The sequence below is a fragment of the Sebastes umbrosus genome, chromosome 15, assembly GCF_015220745.1.
Source record: "Sebastes umbrosus isolate fSebUmb1 chromosome 15, fSebUmb1.pri, whole genome shotgun sequence".
In the NCBI taxonomy this organism is placed as follows: Eukaryota; Metazoa; Chordata; class Actinopteri; order Perciformes; family Sebastidae; genus Sebastes; species Sebastes umbrosus.
Genome location: NC_051283.1, coordinates 29,860,530 through 29,876,957, shown reverse-complemented (window position 1 = coordinate 29,876,957; position 16,428 = coordinate 29,860,530). Strand labels below are relative to the sequence as shown.

General features: G+C 38.6%; 1 protein-coding gene across 4 annotated transcripts in view; it reads left to right on the top strand.

The window, feature by feature from the left end:
• The window catches only part of tmem65 (transmembrane protein 65), a 31,483-nt gene extending 15,339 nt beyond the window's left edge, over nucleotides 1–16,144 (top strand). For all 4 annotated transcript variants that reach the window (XM_037795636.1, XM_037795635.1, XM_037795633.1 and 1 more), the window contains exons 3-8: nucleotides 5,737–5,781; nucleotides 6,828–6,895; nucleotides 7,046–7,100; nucleotides 10,313–10,355; nucleotides 11,254–11,359; nucleotides 13,581–16,144. In XM_037795636.1, coding sequence (XP_037651564.1) covers nucleotides 5,737–5,781; nucleotides 6,828–6,895; nucleotides 7,046–7,100; nucleotides 10,313–10,355; nucleotides 11,254–11,359; nucleotides 13,581–13,733 — 470 coding nt within the window. In that variant the 3' untranslated portion in view covers nucleotides 13,734–16,144. The remainder of the gene's footprint in view (nucleotides 1–5,736; nucleotides 5,782–6,827; nucleotides 6,896–7,045; nucleotides 7,101–10,312; nucleotides 10,356–11,253; nucleotides 11,360–13,580) is intronic.
• The last annotated feature ends 284 nt before the right edge of the window (nucleotides 16,145–16,428 follow it).

Below are 16,428 nucleotides of genomic sequence, written 5' to 3'. Positions count from 1 at the left end.
TTATAGTCAGACGTAGGATCGATGATTTTAAAAAGAGGGCTGTTCTACCAGGGGAAGATATCTGCAATTCATGATTGACTTCAAAGATAGTGCAGCTCAAATATACAGAGATTAAAGTGGTCTGTTGTTGTTGCAGTATTAACAACAAAGGCTGCACATCCTCAGCGTTTAAACTGCTAAATGATAACTAAACTAAATGATAAACTGGATCAAATGTTTTCATAAAGAAAATTCCAGAGAGCTTGTGAAGAGTGAGGCAGACCTCCAGTTGTTTTGGTTCACATATGGAAATATATTTTCTGTGAAATGCACCAGCAGTGCAATGATGCAACACTCAACAACCCTCATTTAAATTCAGACGGACTTCCTTCAGACACAAAAGTCTTTTCTGTGGACATTAATCTAAACTAAGGGTACGTTTGCCTACAAGCAGTTTGCAATTTTCTTGTGTTTCCCCCCCCCCACCAAAGTAATACACGTTTTAATCATTTATATGAAGTTAAATTAAAATGAATGTATATTTAAAAATGGCCTTTGCAAAAGTACCAACATCTCTGGAGAAATCAGTAAATCTTGTATTGGCTGCACGTTTTAAATTGCCATCAAATGTGTAGTAATTCTCCTTTTTTAGCAAATGAAACCTGATAATCCATCTGAGTGGACTCTCAGTGGATACAGAAAACCTGAGTATGATGTGAAATGTGATATTTTATTTATGAATTGACATTGGAGACCATCAGGCTGTTGTACCAGCTATGAAATTTTCCAGAGACATGTAGACAAGTACAACTGGGGATAAATTATCACTGAATTATTATTGAAATGATGTTTGATGGACAAAATTTCCAAAATAAGTGCAGTAAATATGAAGTCCAGAATTAATGATTTTCTTTATTTTCTATTCACAAAGTATAATTGCCCTCAAGCAATACGACCTTCCACTGCTGTTTTTATGTTCAATATTGATGCAGGAGTCACAGGAGTGCACATTAGAGCGGTGTCCTGTTGCTTTAAAAAATGAATGAAGAGCAGAAAGTTGTAATACCTTAAATTCCCTAACACCCTCCAGTGTCACTTCCTGGATGAATGTTGTTGCTAAGCGATGCTGCTCACCGAGCGGAACGGAATTTGTTGCCTGGTAACTTTATCTTATGGAGCGTTCCGTCAGGAAGACGTAGGAAGCACCAGATCCTCGTGTGAATCTAACGACACTAATCTCTCCGATAGTCAGGCTCTGGCAGAGGATTTGATTTGTGGATCGGAAAGATATGAATGTTTTTTTTTTTCTTTCATAGCGAGAAAGCAATTTGCTCAGAGTAAAGAGAAAAGACTTTAGGAGTAAGTGAGTAAAGGAAACGGCATAGATTTTATCTTTACTTTGAAATTTTGTCCTTTTTAGTGCTGCAATGATTGGTCAATAATTGTACATAATATATAAAAAATTGTTTTAGTCTTTTTTCAAGCAAAAATTCCAATCCTTTATCCCTCTAATGCTCAATAATTTGTTGCTTTTCTTGGTCTTAGATCATAGATAAATTGAATATTTTGGGGGTTTGATCTGTGGCTCAAACAAAACAACATATTGGATGATGTCACCTTGTGCTGGGCATATTTTACTGTTTTTCTGATGTTTTATAGACCAAACAATTGATTGGTTAATCTGGAATTAATCGTTAATGAAACGTATTTTTTTATAAAAATGTTTTTGGATTGGATTATTTTGAGTATTTGTAATTGTATTTGCAGTATTTGGAGGTATATAAGAAGTGGACATATTCACCGTGACATCACCCATTGGTTTGTGGACTGCCATTTTGAAGCCTCGAGTTCGGCATTTTGTCCGTTGTCATCTTGGTTCTTTTGCAACCATAAGTTGCAGAGGGGGAAGAGGGTGGAGCTAAGTAAAACAACGCTGAGTAAGACATTTTTCGGCGATTAAAATGTGATAATTAACTTTGATGAAGTGAAAACACACAGTGAAAGGGTTAAAGTTGTAAGACGAAAACACGGACAACTCCCACACTGGACAAAGCCGTGGTAGCGACCTGTCAATCACAAGGTAGCCCCGCCCTAAAGCATCCCCTGCTTTATGGTCTATCTGACTCTAAATGGGACCATCATTTACTAAATGAACATCATGCTGTATTGAAGAAGACTTGAAACTAGAGATTGAGACCATAAACTCATGTTTACAATGTTCAAAGGCTCATCTTCTCATAGACTTCTATACAATCAGACTTCTTTTAGCAACCAGCGGAGTCGCCCCCTGCTGGTTGTTAAGATAGAATAAAAGTTTAAGGCACTTCAACATTGGCTTCACTTCTCAGACCCGGAGGTTGCCCGCTGCTTCTACTTTATAAAATAAAATTTCCTGTTGCACCAGGCTCTGTGATCAGATATTCCTGGCCCAGTTTGAAAGGAGCCTTGGACTCCTGCATCCTGAAATAGATCCTGACCTTTCCACAGCGACTGGGTCCGTTAGGGAGGTGTGAATCTGCTGCCTGTTTGTTTTGAAAGATGAGTCTTAAAGCCGCCGCCACACACGCACGCACGCACACACGCACGCACACACACACACACACACACACAGTTATTTCTGTGCTCTTGGCATCTCTCTGTTGGCAGAAAAGTTGGTGAAACTTGTACGAGTGGAGCACATAAATGCACAGACACACAGGGAGGTCAGGAAGTGATGGTCTCAGCAGATTAATCTTTTGCTATAATTGATCTATTCTTGTAATTGGTCTCTCCATGCCCCAGAATGCAATCTGCTCCAGTGACCCACTTCTCTAGAGTCAGCTCAGTGTCTCCCCAGGGTGCTCGACACATCAACTCCGGTCCCCAGCTTCTCCTCTTCTCTCTCTCCTACCAATTAAAGTCAGACGGCAGACCAAACCAGCATGTGAAAATACTGAATCTCTTAATGTAATGCAGACGCATGAACTCCTGCCCCTTTATTTTACCCAGAACAGCACCTTTATTTGGCTCCGTATGGGTCCTAACTTTCCTCTTTTTATCCAAGGTATAAAAGAAAAGGGTAGAAGTGCTTGTTTTACTCTGTGTTCTGCTGTTTTTTTGGTTATTTTTAGCATTTATTTTCATTTGTATATATTTTTATAGTCTTAAACCTGCCATATTTTTTTGGCCATTTGTTTATGGGGCACTTGTTAGCAAAAGTTGCTTATTTCCACATCCAACAGTTACTGAGAAATATTATCATTCATTGGAGTCGTGTTTGTGTCCACCTGATGAATGTAAGTCCAGTATTCCCTCTCTTTTAGCTCTGTTTTTGGTCTCTACCAACTCCTGTGGGAAATATCTGTCTCTTAAGCTGCTAAATGCTCCACTGTGTTCATTAGCTAGTCTCTAACTGTGCCTGTCTGCTGCTTGCTGATGAGCAGGCAGTGTACAGTGGCTTTTACAGCTTTTTCCTCTTAAAGCTTTCGCCCACTGCGGCCGATAAAGTCTCTATGAGAGCCGTGAGAGTGAACCAAAACAGTAAAGTGGGTAAAAAATGAGCTGAAACTCACTGTAACGCTCCATAAAGCCGAGGGGAGCTGCAGTCAGTTCATCACTACAAGCGACTCCTTTCACATTTTCATTTCATGCATTGTTGTTATCAGAAAATTGATTATAAGCGCTTTAATATTTGGATTTTTGATATTGCTTTAACTTCCATCTGAACAGTCAATTAATCACTTTTTAATTCTTAAAACTCTAAATATTTTTGTAAACATGAGAGTAGTTGTCTTACAGGTTATCATAACTTCTTCTTGGATGTCTCCGGCTCCAACGGGAGCCTGGGAAGTTTAGGAACAGAATAACCCTGCAGTAGTTTAAGCTTCTGATGGCAGTTGGAGGGAGTTATAGAGAGCTTTCATTTGACTTGAAATACTGTAACCTCTGTTGTGGAGGCACTCTGCTCTAAGGCCTCGTTCAGACGGATAACGGTTAAAAAAGGAAAACGCAGCCTCATCTTTCTTCTTAATGAGACCACTGTGTTGGCACCGTGGCAGCGCTGCTGCAGAGGCTCTGACTAAAGTCTCAAGGTTGTCCGGTGAAAACGTTCAACTTCAGCTCAACTTTTGACTCATTGCAGATGAACACCATCCAGCAGTTAATCATAATGCATGCCAATCAATCACATGCAAGTATACCCTCTAGTTCGTAGTGCCCGGTATTGCTTGAAATTATTTGATACCCATGCCAATACAATACCCGACTCCCTAGACTGATCCCAAAACAATACTTTTTTCAGTATCCTATAGGGGTGGGTGATATGGCCAAAATCTTCTATTGCGGTATATGTAATTATATTTCATAGTAGCAACATCACAATACAGTTATTGTTCTGTAAATTCAATTAAAAACCATACCGTAAGTAATCACATTTTTAATTTTTTAATTTGAACTTCCCTACAAACAAAACCAACTGCCTCACATGAGACATCCCTTGAGTTAAAGACCCCAAACAGTAAAACTAAAATTCTTTCACAATGGAAGCTTTTAAGGTCAATCATTTCAGTGTTACGGGTTTTAAGGTTAACAGGTGCAAATAAATACCAGCCTGAATTCAGTCAGTGCAATATAAAAAATCACACAAATTTGTATTTTAGATAATAGCAAAAAAAAAATATATAGATTTCTTTTCCTGCAGGATTTGCTCAACTTTCATTTCTGTATAAAAGTATAAAAGCTGACAAAACATAATAAACTACAGTGTGCAAATGTCTGGTAATCATGCAACCAGAGTTCATCCTCATCTTGCCTCTTCCTGCATAACTTTCGTGATATTTGTGATATTATGAGATCACGCGAGAATACTGGGGTTGAAAAAGTATTACCGAATCTACATGTGGACACATTTCTACCGTTGCACGGTACATACCGTCATATCGCCCAACCCTACTATCTTACGTTGAGAAATACACACGTTTTTCTGTAAATGTATTAGCTATATTAAGCCAAATTTCTCTAATCAGCATCAATGTTTAATAATCTCAACACAAAAACAGAACTTCATCTTTTTAAAATAGTCTTAATATGACCAAAATTATGATTTTAAGAAACATTCTTTTCACAGATTTCCCAAACAAGACTAATAATCTGACCAAGAAACTTGACAACCTTTGTGACCTGATAGTTTTTGATACTCTTTGGATCCGGGGAGTAGTTTTGGTTAAACTCAAGCAGTCAGGACGGAGGAGCAAAGGATGCTACTGGGATTCAACCTTCAGAGTTTAAAAATCAGGCCGGAGAAACAAGCAGCTTTTTTCTTCAAGAAATGTATTCATGTCTCATATAACGTATTCAATTATGTTTGTCTGACAAATAAGATTGTCTTTGGTGGTTGAGACACTGTGATGAACTCTGAAAAGATGATCTTTAAACTGTCTTCTGACATTTAAAAACAGCATTGATTGGCATTTTGAGGGCGCCATAATTAAAGGTCAAAATGTTGAACTGAAACAACACATCTGATTTATAAGAAACCTAGTGGGATGATGCATTTTGGCACGCTTGTGTTTAAATTATGAATGTGGTGTGTGTGGGGGACAAGAGCTGTCAGCAGTTACTGTGTAGTCGACTGAAAGAGTAAACTGTTGAACATGAGAGGCGACTGTGAGGAGTCGAGGGTGAGCAAACTGTGTCTCCATGTTGCTGCAGACACTGTAAGTCAAACATCAGCAGTTAATGAGCGAACTTCTGATGGCTTTTCATGTTTTCTGTTCTCAGAGACCCTGGAGCCCTCGCCGCCGACTTCAGCCCAGATCAGATATGGTGAGAGATTAAACCTGACACACTAACACACACACACACACACACACATACAAATCCTCTATATTCTGGAAAGACATAATTCCTCCCATCAGTATTTGTGTGATGTCAGCAGTTCTGGCTTAAAGACTGTTTACTTTTCTAATAAACACTTTCAGTAGTTGATCTTTTTTTGTGTTTATGGTGGAAATCAAAGCTGACCAGACTGTAATTAGCTTTGTTGATCTTTCTTGTCCGTCATTGATACAATAACAGTTTGCTCTGTGAAGTCTGAACATCAGAGACAACCTCGGTTCAATAACTGACCTCATAATCAGACTCCACATCACTTTAAAGCTGACGTTTTCCCCTCAGCAGAACTCACAAGAAGAGTCATTTTCAAATCAATATTTATCCACAGTGGGAAATTATGGAGGCCACAAGAGGTCATATATATGTATATATAGACGATAGATTAGTAAACTACTTGTACATGGATTGCTAAACTGAGTGCAACTCTTTAAAGGGTATTCTGAAGTAAAGCTTCTGGGACATCCATATGGCTTTCAGAATAAAAGTAGGGAATCATATTTCTTATTTTTTAAAGTTTTTAAGTAACGTAATGCAGCATTTAACTGTCACGCCAGATACTGTAAATGTAAGCATAGACTAATAACCGGTCAAATGTAGAATATGCTATATTATCCCATATTCTGTATTCAAAACAAGCGAGCCGTAACATTTCAACCAAAAAAACTTGGGCTGTCAATCGATTAAAATATTTGATGGCGATTAGTCGTGTGATCGTCCATAGTGAATCCCGATTAATCAATTAAAAATGTACTTTAAAGGGAGATTTGTCAAGTATTTAATACTCTTATGAATATGGGAGAGGACAAATATGCTGCCGTATGCAAATGTATGTATATATTTATATATTATATTTATTTATGTTGATTGACATGCTGTCTTCAGTTCACTGACGGCAAAGTGCAGGACTTAAATGTAAATCAGTCAGATGATGTGTTAATCCTTCCAGTGATGTTAATTTACTTCCTGTTTGTTTACAGTTTTAGTCCATAATGCCATCCCCTTTGTTGGATTTGGTTTCCTGGATAACGCCATCATGATCGCAGCGGTAAGTGAATTTATTCACACAGTGATGAAAAATGAAATGGAATCTGAAGTCTTCATCAAACATCACATGTTCTTCTGTCTACCTGTTCTTCTTGTGACAATAACAGCGAGTCTGGATGAATATCTCACCTCTTTCTCCTCTGTTCTCCAGGGAACACAGATTGAACTCTCTATCGGAGTCACTCTGGGGATCTCCACCATGGCTGGTAAGAGCATGTGAGAAACAGACCAGGAAGTCTGGAGTCGAGTCACAATTAAATCTAATCTGACTTTGGATGCATCTGAAACTCCACACTAACATGCTATTTAGTACAATAAAACAATTGGTGAGATTTTTTAGTATGTCTGAAACCTTAGTATGAAACCAGTAGTACATTAATTGCTTTCGGTGAAATATTAGCGTATGCAAATGCTAGACACTTCGGCGGCATACATATCCCACGATGCAATGCGGTAGTGGTGATAATGTCCATAACAGAAGTTGACCGACAGTTCTGTAACATCAATAACACTTAAATTTAACTGTAAGTAAAGATTTCACTTTGCTAGCCGTAATATATATTTTGAATTAATTCAGACTTTGATTCTCACAAACCGTCGTTTTGGTCACATGAGGTTGGCACGAGTTACCATGGTTACTAGGGAAAAACATTGATTATTGAAGTTAGAGGAAGTAGACACGTGTGACTACATCCGGTTTTCAAAATAAGGTGTTATCAAAAGGAACTATATATACAAAATACATATACGGAAGTAAGATTGATTGGATTATATTCACCAGAAGTATAAAACATTACATGTCCCTTATAAATTAAAAAGAAAATGCCACTAATTTGTGAGGGAAATGTCTTTTATTCTTTGATTTGCTGGATAAAAAATTAAATAAATAATTCTCTGATTAAGAGATGCGAAATATCAAAGCTTTTTACTGTATTAATTTAGATAATTTCAGAAGTAAAAGTCTCCAGAAGTGTATGATTCAACTTTTTCCCATGGTATATTATTTAAAAAGTTAACAAAATAAATCATAATATTGAATCGCAGTACTTAAAAAGCGCAATACTTGTAATACATATCGAAACTGCACCCAAGTATCGTGATAGTATTGAATCAGGAGATAGGTGATTCGTCCCAGCCCTACTACCTTATGACCACATGAAGTCCATACAGATGTTATTGCTTTTCTTCAGTCTGGAAGTCACACAGTTTATTCCATCAGCCATCACCTGGAAGACATTTTTATTACTCGTATAGTTCAGGTGATGATGCCACCAGTTGTATAAAGTTGCACTGAAATATCTTCTTTACAGTCGCAGCTCATCAATTCTCCTGAATCACATTGCAAGTTTCTTGCAACACAGCCTGCTGGCGTCATGGTCTGCTTTTCTGGGTCTCAGTTCTGGTCATTATCACGCTGTGAAAACCGTCAAGGCACTGGAGCTCGCCTCCTCCCCTCTCCTCACCACTAGATTATTCCGTTTCCATGGATACTTGGCTCCAATTTCTTCTGCAAAGTGCAAATGAAAAAAAATGGCTCTAGATCAATAGCTCTGCTCTGACGTCTTTATCCATGCAGGCACTGCTTTATATTTGTGTCATCGTCATCCAGCCTGCAGTGTGATGCTCAATTAACTCATTCCATATTTTTTATTTTTTTATTAGAGATGAGATCTTTCCCAGCTTTTATTGCTGACTCCCGTTTCATCACTGTCATACACAATCAGTGTCAGAGGTGCAGGTGAAATGAAGCATTGTATTTTCACCCCTCCATCGGCAGCGAGGAGTTTTTCTTTGAAGGTTTTGAAGACGTCCATCTGGAGCTCTATTTCCCTTCAGGACACTCTGTGTACATTCAGATTCAAGCATGGTTGGTTTTAATGCCTCCAGAGATCCGCTGAAGACAAAACAAACACATACTTAGCACCTTTACAGTTTTAATGGCCGGGACACATATTTTTTTTTTTTGCCACATTGTCAGCGATCCCCCATGAGAATCCAAGCCGCGGCGTGAATTATTCATAGCTGCCAACTATTGTTGATGTAGTACATTAATTGGAATAGTTGTGAAGCTGATTCTGCTGACGGTAAAGCCATGAAGGCAGATGGAGAAGGAAGCTGACTATAGTGTCTTCTTGGTGGTTTTCCAACAGTGCTCTTTGATCTGTGAAAACTTTTCACACCTTCTCTCTCACTCCTACTGACGCTCATCTCCTGCTTTGCTGCTTTGATCTATTGTTTGGGCTCCTCGCTCTGCTTTTCATCTTTTTCGAATATACAGAGATTTATGTGGGCCACTTGGCACTGCAGAGTTTAGGTGTATTCAAGTATTCGTTCTGGTTGTCGTTTGTGTAGGTGAATTTCTTAAGTTTTCCTCAAACGGGGGCATGTTGGAGGGACGACACCGGCTCTGCAGGTGGATTACAGCCTCAACAGCAGCCAATTAATTGTCCCGTTAGAATTTGACTTCAATCATCCATTCATCTATTTTTGGGGGCGCTTTCACAAGCCAACATTTAGTCTGTTTTAATCCATCTCTGGTGCGGTTTGATTGTGCCATTGTGAACGCAGTAATCATACTGACAAAACCCAGTTTAATAAAAACGGCGTATGTAAAAGTAAATCCTCTATCGGTCGACCTCTACTCTAAAGGGAGGCGTCCACAGGAGACAACCTGATCAATATGCTTGAAAAGATAAGTTCATACAACGAATCGTCTGAATGCAAAATCTTTATAGCTCTGAAAGGTGAAAAGTCGTCTGTCAGAGAGAGGGACGAGGTGGGATTTGTACAAATGGGGACAACATTTCACACTTTTTTTTTTGACTTCCAACATTGGAAAGGTGTCAGGGACCCTCGCAACAGTTCTGTCAACTTCAATCTTGTCAGATTTACATCGTCCCGTAAAACACGCACACCAAAGTGTGGACGTCTTTCGGATGTTTTGATCCCAACAATCCCAGAGGGGAAATGAAATGGATGGAAAGCTGATGGTTGCAGAAGATCGTCTGTCAGAATTAAAGTTAAATTAAACATCTAGAACAACTACAAACAGACAGACTAGAACATCCCAGAACGTTTCTTTTAGTCTCTAAAACTCCTGACATTTGGAAATGAACAGATGACCTTTTAAAGTATTTTTGATGAACACCTAACATGACACTCGGATGTGTTGCTTTGGCTCTCTCAAGGTTTCCTGGGATCTGCTGGTTTAAAACCGCATATTTTCCCCTAAAACATGCCGTTTTTGAGTCCTTGAATTTCCACCTAGACCTTAAAAAAGTCATGAAAGATGCTACAATTCATTTTAAAAAGTCAGTAATATCCTTCATTATATGTGTTGCATTAATTATTTGTCTCTATGTATGTTTCATCAGAGAACGGCAGAAATCAAAGTGTTTCCCTCTTTTGTGTTTTGCAGCTGCGGCACTGGGGAACCTGGTTTCAGATCTGGCAGGTCTCGGGTAAGCGAGCAGCATCATAAACCGTCTCTGACGGGTCTGTTTTATTTTAAGGTAGATGTGTGGAGTCTATTGAAGACGTTTCAAGGTACTGTCTGTGTTTATGCTGCGTTTTTAAATTTAAAAGTAATGAACTGAGGTTTCTTTGTGTTGTTGTTTTGCCGTGTCTGATGTTTTTTTTTTTTCTCCTTTTGTAGTTTAAAATTTGAATTCATCCTTTCTGTCTTATAATACCTGCTGTTTCCCTCCCAGGCCATTACATGTAATTGTTTTATATTTTGGTGTGTGTTCTTCTGTTCTTTTATCTCTGGGAGAACCATTTCGTTTTACATTCTCAACCTGAGGACATTGTTTTAAAGTGATTTAGTTTTGGATTAGGAAGGTTGGATAAAACAAATGCAGGTTGTTTTATCTTTACATCCTTGTTAGAACCAGTTTGAAAATAAGTTTACCTGCTCATGTCATTAATTTAGTTTTTTATCACTTTCTTTGTGCTAATAAACTCAAGTATAAAACAATAAACAGCATAGATTGTGCAGGAGAGGTGAGAAGGGTTTATAGCAAAACCTCCCCTCTAGGTTTTACAATTCATCCTAATAAGATGGATATTTTTTTATATTTTTCTTAACATAATGATATATTAAAAAGAAGACAAAATAAAAATAAAAAACGAATTAGTAGTAATGCCAATAATAATTAAATAATAAGAAGAAAAATAAAACAGCATAAAAACATATAGTGAGCACATTAACTGTAGCACAGCTTTTTTTCATATAAAACTTAAATACTGACAAACTGGTATTCAAAATAATGATCCTCTGTGTTTTACGACATATCATTCTGAATGGTTGTTGTCAATAAATGTCCACACAATTATAATTACAGGAATATGTGCATGTAGTCTTGCAGGTTATGTGGAGTCTCTGGTTTCCAAACTGGGGATGAATGGTCCAGATCTGACGCCCAAACAGGTGGACATGTGGCAGACCAGGGTCAGCTCTCACATGGTGAGATTCTTAGATTTATTTCAATTATTATTTGGGGAATGTTGTGTTTTTTCTCGCCAACAGCGAGAAATGACGAAGTCAGGGTGCCCTGATTTAAAAAAAAAAAAAAATAATTATTTAAAGTTTATTTTGTTTGTGTCATTAAGTAGCCTTCATCCATAACGGTAGGTATGAAACAAGGACATTTGCTAAAATATAAAAGAAAGCTTGAGTGGAGCAGGAAGGACAGTCTGCTGCTGGTAGAGGAGGCACATCAGAGGAAACATCTTCAGGAGAATCCACAGACCAGTCGATCAATCACTGTCAAGCTTTGTTCTTGTCATTGTCACCCGCGAGGAATGAAAAAAGTGGTGTAAAATAAAATCTATCACATCCTGAGATAACGGCTTAAAAGGAAGCAACACCTGCAGCTGGTGAGCTGAAACTACTCTAGTCTGAAATTGCCTCAGAAAACACATCAGAGCTGTAATTTAGAGATGCACCGATTACAATCTTCCTGTTCAGTTATGATTTTTTTTAAAAGTTTGACCTGCAGATTCAATTCAATTTATTTTATTTTTATATAGCGTCAAATCCTAACAGAAGTTATCTCCAGATTCAGATTTTCTTTCTTTCTAAGAACTATAATACAAATTTTTTTTGCAACTTTTCAGTATTGGAAAATTAAATTGTATTTTCATAAATTATGAACATGATATGTAGTATTTACAATATCAGAGAAGAATCTGAAAACATATGTTACTGTATATGTAGCCCTATTATTAAAAGTCTCCCATTTACTATATCTAAAACTATGTATTTATTTATACAAAACCTTTATGAATCAGGATCTATTTACAAGAATGAGTATTATATTGTATTAACTCCCAGCATCCTCCTGCCTCCTCCACACCCCCCCGACAGAGTTGGAGAAGAGCCGGTCACTGCGGTTACTCTGAGCAGCAGCATGGGAATTAATTACAACATACTGTATGCGAATATATTTCTTGCTTTTTTCCCTGATGGACTGAATATGACTTTTAATTAACCTGCTGGTTGCTGCTTTTATGTTCTTATTTTTATGATGTTATCTTTTTATCTGTTTTTTATATTGATGCTTTTTCCTGTTTTTACCTTGTAGCACTTTAAGAATGGTTTCAAATGTAAAGTGCGTTACAAATAAAATGTGTTATTATTATTATTATTAATAATAATAATAATAATAAGTCGCTAAATTTGTCGCTAGCCGCTTTTTAGAGATAATGTCGCTCAGAGGGTCTGGAAAGTTGCTAAATCTAGCGAAAGACTGCGGCTTTAAAACAAAAACGATCTCTGTCCAGACGAGCGTTTTAGGGCCGTTTCAGAATTAATCTCCGTCCATACTACCACGCCTGAAAACGCATATCACATGACCATTCACTTTCACTGGGCATGCACATGCCGATGTAAACAGGAAGCAGCGCTTGACATGGGAGTTGATGCAAAGCACTCAAATAATAGCCGGACTCCTGCGCATGTAGGCAGTAGCAGTATTATAAAATGCAGAATTTAGCTGCACAACTGCTGCTAGCAGAGACAACAAGGTCAGCAACGCTTGTAACTGGTTATCCATGTTGAAATTAACCGCTGGTGGTTGAGGCTGATGGCGCCTGTTTTCTTCCGTAAAAGGTTTTCGTGATGGGGCGTGAAGAATCAGGGAAGGAAACGTCATGATTGTCTGTGTCATCGTTTTCAAAGGTCTCCGTTTCTATCCGTCCAGACTAAAACTCAACCCCAGAGTTTTAAAACTAAAACCGGGTCAGCAGCGTTTTTTAAACGTCTCCGTTTTAGGGGCTCGAAAGAGTAGTGTGGACGCCAAGCATAAACGAAGCAAAAGTTATGCGTTATAAAACGAAAACGTATTAGTGTGGATTAGTATGTGTATGTGGCTGTCACAATAGTCAGCTACTGTCTGTGGCGTGCGCATGACGTGAACCATCGTGCATCAATCGGCTACATCTGAGACTGATCGGCCGATAAAGCTGAAAATTGTCCGACTCCGGTCACCGGCCGATAGCTCGGTGAATCTCTATATTGTACTTCTCTGTATCACAGCCAACTAGGACCCTAACAGGCTACTCCTTATTTTAGTAAGTCCAAAGGAACATACTAAATCGGTTTTAATCTAGAGTTTGTTAGTAGGAGAACAAGAAGAAGGATTTTAACTTTTAACACGATGATATGCCTTCTTTTCCTCCTGCAGGGTAAAGCCATCGGAGTCACCATCGGCTGCATTTTGGGGATGTTCCCGCTGTTTTTCCTGAACGACGATGACGACAAGGAGAAAAAGAAGAAGGAGAAGGAGAAGGAGAAAGAAGCACAACCCTGCAGCGACACAGCGTCTCACTCTTCCTAACAAGCCACTACAGCTCACCTACAGACTGGCTACTGCTGATGTCAACTTAAAACAAGTATTTATAGTTTCTCTGTCCTCCTGCTCGAGGCAGCGTTCACACTTCTTCTGTGTCCAAAACCCTCTAAAGCTGTTTGTGTAAACTGATCTTCTGATGCACCAAGCTGTGGTGTTCTCACACTGTGTGCTCCATCCAGACATGCCATCTGGTAATTCAGTATGTCAGTTTAATGGGGATTCACTCATTTTAAATTCACTCATTTTAAATTTTGATGAGGGAACTTATCACTTCTCTTTCTCATTCACTTTTTATTTCCAACATGGTCGGACAACACGTTCTGATGGAGCACCAGTTATTGGTGATTACTGAGTTGAAGCGTCTGACTCGGTATCAATGGGAAGAAGTTGGATTGGTACAACCCTAATCTCAGATCCCATCGGCCATCGGTCTAACGGCGGATAAGCCTCAAGAGGCAAGGGGCTATATTTCTGGGGTTCCAGTGTAGCCAGTGGATATACGGGCCAAGACTTCATCTTCCGTGCGATGTCATTGTTTACAGTCCGATTAGCAACTTGAGATGCGAGACTGGAGTTTGAGTTGAGAGAGGACGCATGCGACGGGATTGTTTCACAAGTAGCCAGTTTACAAGCTGATCTTTAAACCTATAAAAAACTAAATCATCGTCAGACGATAGCCGGTGCATTTCGTCCATTTATGGAAAGTTAAAGTTACATCTCCTCTCTCGTACAATTCCCAAGTCTCCGCTGCTTCACTCAGATTAGCTCTCAATCACAGCTGTCAATCATGACGTCTCAGCCCCTTTTTATAGCGTCAAATAACTAATTAAAACCAAACGTATCAGAAATAATGAATCAGCGTGATAAGAACTAGCTAAAATGACTGAAACCATCTTTGGGGAAACATTTATTTGAGGTGTACTTTGAGTTTTAGTTTGGCTCATGTCCCTTTCACTAACATGGAGGGGGGCGGGCTTTATGAGCTATACTGCAGCCCGCCACCAGGGCGGCGATCCAGATGTTTTGGCTTCACTTTTGGGGAGCTGTCACGTCGTCCATCTTTATATGCATGCATCTATGGTCAATACTACTCAGACTACAAACGGAAAACCACATATGAATGCAGAATCTGTTTATAGAGATCAGGACAACCCTAATGAATGCATAACCTTTCAGGTGCTAGACAAAAAAAACTCAGTCTTTTGCATGTATATTGCCTTTTTTTAACTAGGTTTCAAGAATGTGACCTATCTTTTCCATTGTGCTGAGGCTCAGTGAAGCTAAATCCTTAGAAATGAGAGGATTTGGTTGTCAGTGGAAACCAATCTTAGATTTCCATCTCAGTTTTTTAACACAGAACAAATGGGTTTTGTGAACGCTGCCTGAGTAGCTCCCAGGATGGGAAGTGCTCCACTGTCTCAACACCTTCAATACAGGGTATTAGACGTCCTTCCTCTTTCCCACAGAGGACGGGGTGTGAATCCAAAAAATCCAGTTCCCTATTTTGCTGTTTATCAGCCACCAGTTCAGAAACATCCAGGTGTGACTGGTGGTCGCTTCCCATCCTGACAGTAGAAACACAAACAGCATGAAGTGGAACACTATATCTCGTGTTTAACAGACACCTTTGACTGTCTTGTCCCTTTTGTTATTTGAAAGAACGGCACATATTTGGTTCTTGTTCTTCAGCAGACACTTTATACATTTGAAGACTTCATCTCCAAAACACTATTATGTCCATTTTGGGTCAAAAACAGTTTCTCATTACTGAGCTGAAACTGAGCAGACCTTTCAGTGATGAATATACAGTCGCTGCACCTGAGTATCGGCAGTTAGGGCCTTAAAGTTTTACCAAAAAAACAACAACAAACTATGTAAAATAAAAGGAACAGTGTCCACTGCTACCTCGAGGAGAATCTTGTAGGTGTTTTGCATGAAGAACTAATGTAGCTCTATAATCAGACTTTTTTTTATTTTCTTGTCAGATGGTTTTTAATATGCTGGAAAGTCTTCAAATGTTTTGTACGGGTTGAAGCAGGCGCACGGTGGTGATACACACTACTTGGAAACTGAAGTTGCTATTTTCAGTTTTGGGCTCTACACCGATGTTTGCTCTCCAAGGTTGTTTCTGTATCTCTGTTTTTCTGTGTGCACCATCTTTTTCTTCTCCCTTTTCTCTCGTGGACGCTTGACTTGCATCCAGCTGTCTGTGTAATTAGTGTTTTTTTAGGTTATGATGGTTAGAGTTGGGATTTGCCTCATAAGTTTCAGTGATTTCTGTGACTCAAACTTTCTCTTTCTTTCTGTCTCTCTCTCACATAGACTCCCGGTGCTTTATGTGAAGCCAGTTGATTATTGTCTTCTGTTCACTGTTACTGGCTAAAATCTAAAATCACTCCCTATTCACTACTTATTTCACTGTCCCAATTTTAAGGCTGCAAACAAATGATTATTTTTATTATCCATTAATCTGAATCGATCAATTCTTTATTCTATAAAATGTCAGAAAAGAAACTAATAATTCACCTGGGCTCTCTGACATAAGAACTCAATAACCTCGAACACAAAGATGTTCAACTTATAATGATATAAAATAGGAAATCCTCACATTTTAGAATCTGGAGCTGGAGAATATCTTCTGTTTTTGGTTTATAATTACATAATTATTTTCCTGTTGATT